The sequence below is a fragment of the Dendrobium catenatum genome, unplaced genomic scaffold (assembly GCF_001605985.2).
Source record: "Dendrobium catenatum unplaced genomic scaffold, ASM160598v2 fragScaff_scaffold_847, whole genome shotgun sequence".
NCBI classification, from domain to species: Eukaryota; Viridiplantae; Streptophyta; class Magnoliopsida; order Asparagales; family Orchidaceae; genus Dendrobium; species Dendrobium catenatum.
Genome location: NW_021319309.1, coordinates 1,648,896 through 1,660,695, shown reverse-complemented (window position 1 = coordinate 1,660,695; position 11,800 = coordinate 1,648,896). Strand labels below are relative to the sequence as shown.

The following is an 11,800-nucleotide window of genomic DNA, read 5'->3' as shown; positions in this document are numbered from 1 at the left end:
CTCATGAATAAGATAAGTGTGATTATTACGGTATTCTAAATGAGATTTTTGACCTGGAGTACCTAGGAAAAGATGAGAACTTTGTATGCTTGTTTCACTATCAATGATATTATCTAGTACAGAATAGAGGCACAATAGTTCATCATGTATATGATTTAGTAGATGTAAAATATAGTAGAAGATACGAAAAGTTTGTTCCATTTTTGTTAGCAAGTCAAGCTATTCATGTTTTTTTAGCATATATCCCAATGGTCGTAGGGATAAATCAGATTGACTAGATGTCATAAAAATAAAATCACGGAGGATAATTGATCAACAATATGTTATGCTAATTGCATATCAAGAGGATGAGATATCAAGTTATAGGCATGTTAAAATTAAAGAGATGCCAACTATCATCCATAGTATTAAAATATAGTTAAAAGATGTTAATAGTTCAACTAGCTCATCAAGTGAGAATGAAGATGAAAGTGAAGATACCTTGGAGAGCAATAAAAATATTTCTGATTATGAATAGTTTTATACTTTGTAATTGTAGAATTATAATATTTGTAATATTTTTGAATAGTTTTTATACTTATAGAATTATATTTTCTTGGAGTATATCATTCTTGTAATAACTCTTATCAAATTTATTCTGAATATTAATCTATCATATCATTTTTGTAATTAAGAATTATAGTTTTTGTAATATTTCTAAATAGTTTTTGTAATTTATTATTATCTATTATATAATTCTTTCATTCTTTATATTTTTATATATTATAATACTTTACTAATAATTTATTTTAATGTAGATGGCTTTAGATGATGATCTTTCACATTACAATTTTTTTAAAAAAAGTTGACTGTTAGACCTAACAGATCTACACATCCTGATGATAGTGCAGGGCAGAAATCAGTTCCACTAGTTATACCATCACCACCACCTCCTAGGAGTCACCAACAGTCCCCTAGTACTGACAGGGCTAGTCAGATCCACCTATTTTTTGTGTACCACCACCCTTTCCTGGGTACTTCCCCCCTCTGTCAACCAGTCCTCATTTTTCCTCTCCAGATCAGGCACATGCAGCTCCATTCTATGTATATTATCCCCCACCATTATCACAAACTGGTCCATCCACCATCCCTTACCCTCCTTACCTGCCCCACCTATATTATTACCCATATCCGGTGTAACCAGAATACGGTGGACCATCTACACCAGTAGAGATTAGTGTTGGGGATCCTGTAACTGTAGCAGATAAGCATCAATACATTGAGCTTGAGGACAATATATAAGTTCAATTTATTTTGTTAAGTTGATTGTAATTTGATATCTTATATATTATTGAGAAAAATATGTAACCTACAGCTTCAATTCTTCAATGCCACCTACCCACAAGATTCAGGATATCATAAGAAGCAAATATGATGCTCCTTACCTTCATGGAAGAAGATCCCAAAGAAAGTTAGGGATATATGGTTTAGAGAATTTCAGGTATACTTATTTGATATAAATTAAAATATTTGATTTAATTTATATTAATATTATTTGTTATGCTTATATATTTTCACATAAAGATTTTAGGTGGTTGCCTGAGCATAGCACAAGGATCAGAGCAAAATTTGAGGGGTGAGGATAGACCTGTCTTAGGGACATGTTCACGGATATTAAAAAGTTTCGACAGCATCCAATATGGATTGGAGAGGGCATATGGCAGATTTGAGTAGAGCTTGGGTGAGTCCTGAGTTCATAAAAATAAGAGAGCAAAATAAGTAGAATAAAGAATCTGATTATGGAGGTTTAGGAAGCTTTCTTCATACTGGTGGATCTATTCCTCATATGGAACATAGATAATGACTGATAAAAGCTTTGAATGAATTTAATAAATTTTTATATATTATTTTAAATATATCTTTTATTTTTAGAAAAAATTTCTTGGCCATGAGCCCACACCATTAGAGTTACATATGAGGACTCACCAAAATTAAGCTGACCATGAATGGGTTGATGAAAAAGCTAAAAAAGCTCATGTGAGTATAAATTTTTAGAGTTTTGTAATATAAATTTAATATAAAAAAAACTCATTCTAATATAAATATATTTTATGAATTTATTCTTGTATGATGATTTTGTACGAGCTCGGGAAAGTAATCAGTCTACTGGTAAGGGATCATCTTCAGGATCGACCCAGTATTCTAAGTATCATATATGGTCAGATGTTGTTGGAGGAAGGAAGAGGGGGAGGGTATACGGCTTGGGTTCGTAAGGCTATTCTTATGAGGGCAATTCATCCACCTCAACATTTATGATCCAAGTGGAACTGAAGAAAGTGTAAGTCAGAGAGTTGTGGCGCTGACGAGAGAGATAGAAGAGATGAGAAATATTTAAAATGAGATGCAAGCAGAGCTGCGATCCTATAAAGATGAAAATTAAAAGAAGAAAGAGAAAGAGCATCCACATGCATCACTAGAAAGCGAGGACAAATTGGATGATTAATACTCTTATTTGTTTGATAAACTTATGATGAAGTTATGTGTGAACTTATTTGGTTTAAACATTTGGTTTGATGAACTTGTTCCGTATAATCAATGACTTTATATTATTGAGTTTAAATATTAGTACCCTTCTTTTGTTTTATGAGTTTATTTATTTTGAATAACATTGTAGAATTTATAAAAGTTGTGATTGATTATAATGGCAAGTTTCCCATATTTGTTAGAGCTTTGTTGTCTATTTTGTGCAGGTTTAGACTTTAGGATAAAATTTAGTAATTTAGGGGGAGGCTATCAATTTTTTTTCAGATGCTACAAGTTTCCTGCTACCAACTGGCATTTTCGCAATCGAAATCCTCGATACTAGACGACTTTCCAGTGGATTTCTAGTTTTACTGATGGATTTTGTCCTCCGCTAAAAGAACATTTTCCTAGAGTGATAGTAATGTTTACAGTATGTTAGATGTAGTTTTCAAACATAGGCCTTCTAAATCGCTTAATCTCCTTTTCCATCAGGAAAATTACTAATGTTGGGCTTTTCAATTACCACCAAACCTATAACATTCGTAGTAAATAGACACTTGACCCCAACCAACAAATGTTATTTTGTCAACTATAAATGTCTCATCTTCCCAATCGTTGGATCTCCAAATACAATATCTTCCATCTTTGTTTAATGGCATGATAGATACCTCAAGACCTCCACTTCCATTATGATAGATATCGCTAAAAAATTGTGTGAACTAAATTATATTCATGTCGTATCCAATTAAGATGACAAAACATTCATTGTTATATATAACTCATACTAATAAAATTATTTCAACTAATTATTCTTTATTATATTTTCCATATTTGTATTTTTAAGTAAAAAGTCTCATACCTTTTAGGAGCTACTTTTAAATTATTTATTTGAATGTAGTATTATCAATTAATGTTAAAACAATAAACTATCCTTGCCATCGTGAAAATTTCGGCCAACAATAATAATAATTCATTAATTTATTCATGGCAGGAAAAATCGAATACAGTCTAATTTAAATGATCACATAATTTGAACTTTACATAAATATCCTAATTTAAAAGATTATGTCAAGCGTAATTAATTATATAAAACATTAACATTTTTCTTTCATTTTAGACTACTTTGATCTTCACCAAAACAAAAAAATCCTCTTTATCTATGACAAGAATAAAGCGCAATATGAGGTAGTATTTGTAATATGATATGACCTTCTCATTAGTGTCTTAAACTAAAAATGTAGCTCAATATAGAATGATTAGGGAAAATATAATTTGCAGATACGCCCCTCTAATATATTAAAACATCTAAAATATTTTTGACCAATTTCTATGAAAACCTATTGATATAGTATAATGCAATTTTAAAAGACATGTTAAAATATCATCATATTTTTAAAAGGGTAATTTATATACATACCCCTTTATTTCATGTTAGGTATATATCTAATATAAAAAATTTTAATATTACATTTCTATCACTTATATAAAATTTTAATATTAAATATAATTCTAATATATTTCATTCTTACTACCTATAGCATAACATAAACTTTAATATTTTATTGCATTCACTCATAATGTTCTATGAGTGATGGGTATAAAAAAGCTAAATTCAAGAAGGGCAAGCAAATAACCCAAAAAGCTTTCTGACAGATTCAACATCAAACTCTTCTAAAACTAAAGTAAAAGAGGAGGTAACCAACCTATGCTTATGCACTTAAAAGCCTTAAAATCAGAACATCGATAACACATACTATCTAGAGAGAGAACGTCTGGTTTTTTAGAGAGAGAAAGTTGTCGCAAGGTTCGAATTTGGTTTTGCGCGGGCTTTCCATTGTCGGTGGTGTAGGCGTCGGAGGATCGCCGGCGTTGCATTGCCGGTATTATAAATGCTCTGCATCCTTATGGATCTCTACGTACCAATGGTACACTATCAAATGGCATTGTGATTAGAGGGGAGTTAGACATCTGAGTAGTTAAGATCCCGTTGAGGGCAAGGGTAAGAAGGTTATGGTGGAAGATATGGCTGGGAAGAAGAACTTGGATGTGAAGAGAAATCCAGGTTTGGCAATTCTTGAATCTTCAGCTTCAGATGATTTAATTATACGGGTGAATAAGTTTTCTGGTGTTCATGATGCGCATGAGGGGGGTAATAATGAAATTGAGTTGAATTCTGAGGAGGTTCATAAGGTTGATGAAAATTTGGATTACGTTAAGGATCCTGTGAAGGATTTGTTGAGTATTGGAGTCTTGAAGATGAATTATAGCTCCAAATAGGAGGGTATTGGTGAGGTTGCCGAAGCCTGGTCGAAGCCGAAGCCTATCAAGATAGCGTTTAACAGGGACCAAGTTGAGTTTTCTGAGGATGGTATTTTATTCATGCTCAACGTAGATATGGAGGTAAAGAATTCACAAATTTTGAAAAATTCGGTGGTGATTAAAGTTTTGTGAAGCAATGTGCCATTCTCGGTGTGCAGCATAGAATTGAGAAGGCAATGGAGCAAATACGGTGGATTTCACTTGACGTCAATTGGTATGAACTGGATTTTGTGTTCGTTCAAGACAAGTGAGGTGGTAGAAGAAATCCTGAATGGCCGGCCTTGGTACGTGAATAGGTTCATTATCGGCATGGATAGATGGTCCCCTGCTTTCGATCCGAATTCTTTTAAGGGAATTTCTGCTCCCGTCTGGGTTAGATTCCCTTGCTTACCACTATAATGCTGGGATGAGGATAATATAGCAAGAATTTCTTCTTGCTTTGGGTCGCTAATGTACATATATGGCAATACTTTTCGTTGGGGTAAACGTGAATATGCTTGTGTCTGTGTAAGGATTGATCTGGAGAAGAAGTTGACGAATGGTATTTGGGTTGATGGCTCAGCTGCGAGATTCTTTCAACGGGTGGGGTATGAGAAAATTGATCTTCTTTGCTATCAATGTGGTAGAGTGGGTCATGAAAGGAAGATTTGTCCGGAAAATGTTATTCTTGGGATACAAGACCAAACAATGAGGAAGACAGAGGCAGTAGCTGCAGATGGTAAGAAGGCTATGCCTGATAGTAAGCCTTCAATGATCAGTTCCAAATATGGCCCATGGATTCATGTACATTTCAAGAACAGACGTTTTAACAGAGATATTGTTTCTGGTAGAGGAGTGAATGGCAATGGGATTAACACAGATAGCAGGGGAAATAATAACCAAAAGGTTACTATGCAGAAAGAAGTTCAGCTGATGGAAGAGGTAGCTATTGTTGTAGAAAAATCTGTCATGGCTCCAGAAAAATGTTCAGAGATAGAGGAAGTTTCTGGGAGTAAGTTGCGAGAAATTCAATTAAATAATAGGTTTGATGCTTTGATTGTTAATAATGAAGAAGAAGGTATTGGAAATCATGAAGGAATTGATAAAGCATTGGACAGGGGCATGGGTATAGCTGATCCAGACATCAGTCTCATTTGTTTGGGTTCTCATAGTGCTGATGCTATGATTAAGCTAGCCAATGAATTGAGATCATAGGGGCCAGTTGAACCTGATTATAAAAAGAAGAAGAGGGATGGAAGGCTAAACTCCTTTAGTGGGGAGAGATCCTCTGCACCTGTTTAAATGTCGTCCATCTTATTTTGGAATTGTAGGGGGGCTAGGAAAAAAGAGGCTTCCTTATATTTAAAGGAAATTGTTAGAGACTAGGATGTGTTTTTTATTGGGCTCATGGAGACCAAGTTGTCTTGTATTGATAGAATGGAGGTTGATTGCCTTATTGGGAACAATAGAGAGTACTTTCACTACCCTGTTGTGGGTACCTCAGGAGGTATTTTGGTGTTATGGAACAAGAAGTTGGTGTCATTTGATGTTAAGGAGACTTCTTCTCAAGCTATAGTTGGTGATCTCTCGGTTCCCAACTTAGGAACTTGGAAGGTTGCCACTGTGTATGGGAGCAGATGCTGTAAGGAAAGGGGAAGTCTTTGGAGTCAAATAGAGAAATGTTTGGAGGATACAATTCCTTCCATTATTAGAGGGGATTTTAATTGTATACTGAATAAAGAAGAAAAGATAGGAGGCAAGAGGTTCTTGCTTTCAAAAGGACCTAGGGAGATGAAATGCTTTATGATGAATTCATATTTTCATGATGTTGGAAGTGTTGGACCAAGGTTTACTTGGTATAACAACAAAGAGGGAGCCTCTCGGATTTAGGAAAGGTTGGACAGATGTATGTTAAATTCGGCTACTATTCAGAAGCTTCCATTTGCTAATATCAGGCATCTTGCTAGAGTGGCATCTGACCATAGTCCTATTGTTCTTAAGTTAGTTGAAAAGGTACGGTTCAAGTCTAAGGCCATTAAATTTGAGGATACTTGGAGATCTTACCCTGCAGCTAAGAGTGTTGTTTATCACTCTTGGAAGAAGAATGATTTTGGCAATGAGTATATGATCTTGCAAAGGAAGCTTAGCCGAACCTTAAAAGCACTATTTTTTTGGAATAGAAATAAGTGCAATGATTTGAATATGATGAAGGAGAAGTTGAAGAAGGAAATTCTAGAACTTCAGAACAAGGAAGCTTTGGGTGATAATTGGTTAGTTAAAGACCTTTTTGCACTTAGAAACAAGGTACATGAGTTTAATGTCACATTGAGAAGATTGTCTGCTTGTTGGAATCAAAGGGCAAAAGCAAGGTGGCATGAGGAAGGTGATACAAACACAAAGATTTTTCATAATTTTTCCACAACTAGAAGAAATGGAAATCGGGCTATTCAAAATAAAGATGAGTTTAATAATCTGCTTGATGAGGATGAGCAAATTGAGAAGGTCTTTATACATTTTTTTGAGAAGAAATGGAAATACAGGGAATGTGAACTGACGGGCTGGCCATAGCTTTCTGAAAACCAGAAGGTTACAGCAGAGGTATGGATTGGTTTAATGCAGATTTTTCTGTGAATGAACTGCAATTTTTGGTCTTCAAGCAAGGGAACAACAAGTCACCAGGTATGGATGGTGTTACTTCTTCTTTTTATAAGAGCTATTGGAATGCTGTCAATTGTTTTTTCAAGACCAGACATATACATAAGGAGTGGAAGGATACTTTCATTGTCTTGATTTCTAAAGTAAAGAACCCTTTGATTACATCCAACTATTGGCCTATTAGTCTTTTTCAGACTAATTATAAGATTGTGGCTACCATGTTAGTTAATAGATTGAAAAAGAGTATTTCCAAGATGATTACTAACGAGCAATTGGTGTTCATTCCTGGAAGATCTATTTTAGAGCATTGCCTGTTGGCTCAGGAGATCTTTCACAAGTTCAAAATATCCAAGAATAAGAAGGGGTTGATGGTTTTACAATTGGATATGGAGCAAGCATATGATAGCATGGGATAGACTCTTCGTCAAATTCTTTATTGGTATGGCATTCCTACTGATTTCTCTAACCTTCTCATGGAATGTGTTGTAGATTTGAGGTTTTCTATTATCATCAATGGAAAGAATTCAAAGTGGATCAATGCTCAGAGTAGGTTCCGTCAAGGGTGTCCACTTTCACCCTATCTTTTCATTTTGTGCCCTCAACTCATGTCCAACTCACTTGAGCAAAGGGGGCAGACCCTTGGCATTCATATTTCCCCTAGAGGCCCAAAGATCACACATCTCCTTTATGCAGATGATGTGTTAATTTTTTCTCATGCTTCCATTGCTTTAGCTAATGCATGGATTGGCTCAATGATTTATTACACATCTCCTTTTCATTTTGTGCCCTCATGCTTCCATTTTCTCCTTTATTAAGATCATTGTAGAGGATTTTTGTAAGTAGACAGGGCAAAGAGTTAATGTCAACAAGTCACAATTGATGTTCAGCAAGGTAGTTAGTTACTCTATGAAGAAGAAGATTGCTAAGTACTTGGCTTCAAAGTGGTTAAGGATATGAAATAATTGGGTGTGAAGATCTCCCTTAGTAGACTCAAGATGGCTAACTTTCAAGAGCTTTTGAGTAATGTCATGGATAGGCTCAATGCTTGGAGTAAAAAGTCTTTGTCAATGGGAGGTAAGCTCACTCTCATTGAAAGTTCTTTGCTTTCTATGCCAAATTTCTTAGTTACTCATTCTTTGGTTCCCAAGAGGGTATTACATGAGTTGGAAAAACTTTATAGAAGTTTCATTTGGTATAAAAATGATGGGTCCATTGGTATGGGAGGGCTGGGTTTGCATTCCCCGTTACTCATAATTGGTTCTCTAAGATCTAAATTGGCTTGGAATTATATTCAGAAGTCGAGTTCGTTGTTCCATCGAATAATGAAAGCTAAATATGGTAGTGATGTTATGAATGGCACCCAAAAGAAGATTACGTCTTGTTCTTGGCAAATTCTGTTGAATGGTGGAAGAAATTTGAAAAATGCTGTTAGATGGAAAGTGGGTAAGGGTGACAAGATTAATGTCTTGAATGATGCATGGTTGCTTGCTTGATAAATGCATCAATAGGTGGCCAACCTATGTTTATTGTGATTTTCTGGATTGTGTCTATATACAGCAGCTATTGTTATGTAATGGTGAATGGAATTTTGCCATGTTACAAAGGGCCTTTCATCCTGATCTAATCTTCTTGATTAGTCAAATACAAATTGAGTATGAGGAGGAGGATCAGATGGAGCTGTTAAAAATGTTTTTGGGTAAAACAGTCTCTGATGTGGTTTATGAGCAAGTGCTGCTCAGTAGATGTGCATTGGAGGATGATGAGTTCTCTAGATGGGTGCATAAACTGAAACTTAGTAAGAAGGTGGAAATCTTCTGGTGGAGGCTTGGCAAATTAGCGATTCCAACCAACTTGTTTCTTAAGAACTGTAGGATTTCTGAGAATGCTCTTTGTGCTAGAGGCTGTCAAGTGAATGAAACGTATGAGCATATCATGGTTCATTGCAAATATATGGTTGAAGTCATTGTGAAGTTGCGTGAATGGGGTATTCTTTTACCTGTTTTCAGTTCTCTGGATTGCTCTCTACAGGAATTGAAGAAGCTTACAACCCGTAATTCTAGAATTGTCAAAATTTACTGCAGCATAGTTTACCTCTCTTGGAAGAATCAGAATGATGTCAAGCATGGTAAGGCTGCTTTGCCATGCTCTATGGTTGCTTCTAATGCTTTGTTCTTAGCCATTTCCAAATATAGTCCATATCTTTCTAGCTGGGGTACTAATCTCCTTAGGGAGTCTCAAAATACTTGGTACCCTCCACCGAAAGATTGGATTAAGATTCATGTGGATGCTTCATTGCTTAGCTCCAACCTTGCTGGTATTGGTGGTGTTTTTAGAGACCACAAAGGTAGGTTTATTAGTGCATTTGGAAAGAATAAAGCTCATTGGGATATTGCACAGCTTGAGCTAGAAGCTGTTTTCATGGTGAGGGAGTTCCATAGAAGTTGGATGTTGGAATGCAAAGGGGACATCATTGAGAGTGGTAATACCAATATTATCAAATTCATTCAAGACTCTTTAAAGAAGAATAATTGGCATGTGGATAGGTGGCCGGCAAATGATTTATGTTTCTTAAATGACTTCAATAAAGTGGTGTTCCATCATGTATATAGAAGTTGTAATAAGATAGCTAATTGTTGTGCTACTATAGCATTGGATAGTAGTTTCTTTTTTCATAGCTTTTCTTTTGGGAACATTCCTTCCTTGTTATTGAAATTAATCAAGGAGGAAAGTTATCCTTTTGTTACTTGTAAGTAGTTCTTTGTTCTTAATGCAATTTGATGCAATTCTTAAAATAAAAAAAGAATAATGAGTATATAATATTAAAATTTTAAGTATTAGATATGTAATAGCTTGAAATAAATTAGTATGTATGTAAATTCCTTTTTTAAAATCACATTATTGATGACAGAATTTCTGAGAACTTCATAAAAAAAATATTTAGATTTCGTTTGGGACGGCTTTCTTCCTGCTTCTTAAAACTGATTTCTATTACAAAAAATTAAAAATTTATATTAAAAAGTAGCTTTAAGAAGCAGTAAAAAAGCCGTCACAAACAAAGACTTAATCAATTTTCTAAAAATTAATAAATATAAATTATCAAAGTAAACAACGAAAAATCTAGCATCTTTCAATTTTAGTCCTATCTACCGAGCCAATCAAAGTCGTCGCGCTACATCAATTGCATTTGAAAGATCAGACGGTTGATATCAACCCTTAGCCTCGAAAACCGCACCGACTAGAACTATTTATATTTTTATACAAAAAAAATGAGCGACATGTCGTCTTCCGTACAAATGGCGCCATTTTATCCTTCCGCCATTCGGAGTTCCGCCCCAGCTCCGATTCCTCCGGTTCATTGAACTTAGACGTTTTTTCGCTCTCCCCATCCTCTATAAAGCGTTTAGACTTTGCCTAGACGCCTGATTCAACTTAATAGGCTTGAGAGAGAGAGAGAGAGAGAGAGAGATGGCTCCAGCAATCGGAATTGCGATACCCGATCCAATGGCTGGGAAGATGGGTTTAGGGTTCCGGCGCGTTGGCTTGGTGCAGGGGGTTTCGTTAACGGAGGCGGAGGAGCTCCAGCGGAGAAATCTAGAGCTGGAAAGAGAGGTGAGGGAGAGGAGAGAGAGCGAAGAGGAGCTAAGGCTGGAGTTGGAGAGAACGAAGGAGAGGTTGATGGCAGTTGAGGAAGCAGAGGAGAGGCTCTGCACGCAGCTCGGCGAGCTCGAGGCCGAGGCGATCGAGCAGGCAAGGGAGTACAACCGCCGGATTAGGACGCTTTCAGATCACCTTGCGAAGGCGCTGAGGAGAATTGAAGCTGGTGGAGAAAGGGTCGTCGCCGTCGATTAACCGCGGTAGGGAACGCGTCCAGATCTGGAATAAATGGGAGGATTTATGTTTGTTTTGCTTGTTTGTTTTTTTTAATGAAGGTAGTTGATGTGCTGATTCTGGAAGTGGATGTTGTGCGGAACGCTAGGGATGAAGAGGTTAATGGGTGGTTGATGGTAATTTTATTTGTGCATAAGAAAATGCTCTGTACAATAGATAAATGGTAAAATAAATTTGTAACGAATGGAATCATTAAATCTGAACTTTTGTTTAATTTGGCTACTATTTTTTGGGAAATTGAATTTTTTTGTTGTAAATCCTTTCTTTTCTGAGTTATAAGGGCTGTTTGACTGCAAGGAGGATGGGAAATGATTTCTTTTTAATTGTAATTTATTTCTTCATTAATAAAATGGGCTCATGCTCCAAATATTTCAAATAAATAAATAAATAAATAAAAGACTGAAATTTAAATGAAATTAAACACAACAACGTTAATTTTGTACAACTAAACCCTAAT

The 11,800-nt window shown here is 35.6% G+C and overlaps 1 protein-coding gene across 1 annotated transcript; it reads left to right on the top strand.

Moving 5' to 3' along the window:
• Positions 1 to 10,753: 10,753 nt before the first annotated feature.
• LOC110104344 (protein RESPONSE TO LOW SULFUR 3-like) lies at positions 10,754 to 11,568 on the top strand. The gene has a single exon (XM_020833407.2). It carries the CDS (start codon positions 10,921 to 10,923, stop codon positions 11,302 to 11,304), a length of 384 nt encoding a protein of 127 aa, XP_020689066.1. The 5' UTR covers positions 10,754 to 10,920; the 3' UTR covers positions 11,305 to 11,568.
• Positions 11,569 to 11,800: the final 232 nt, after the last annotated feature.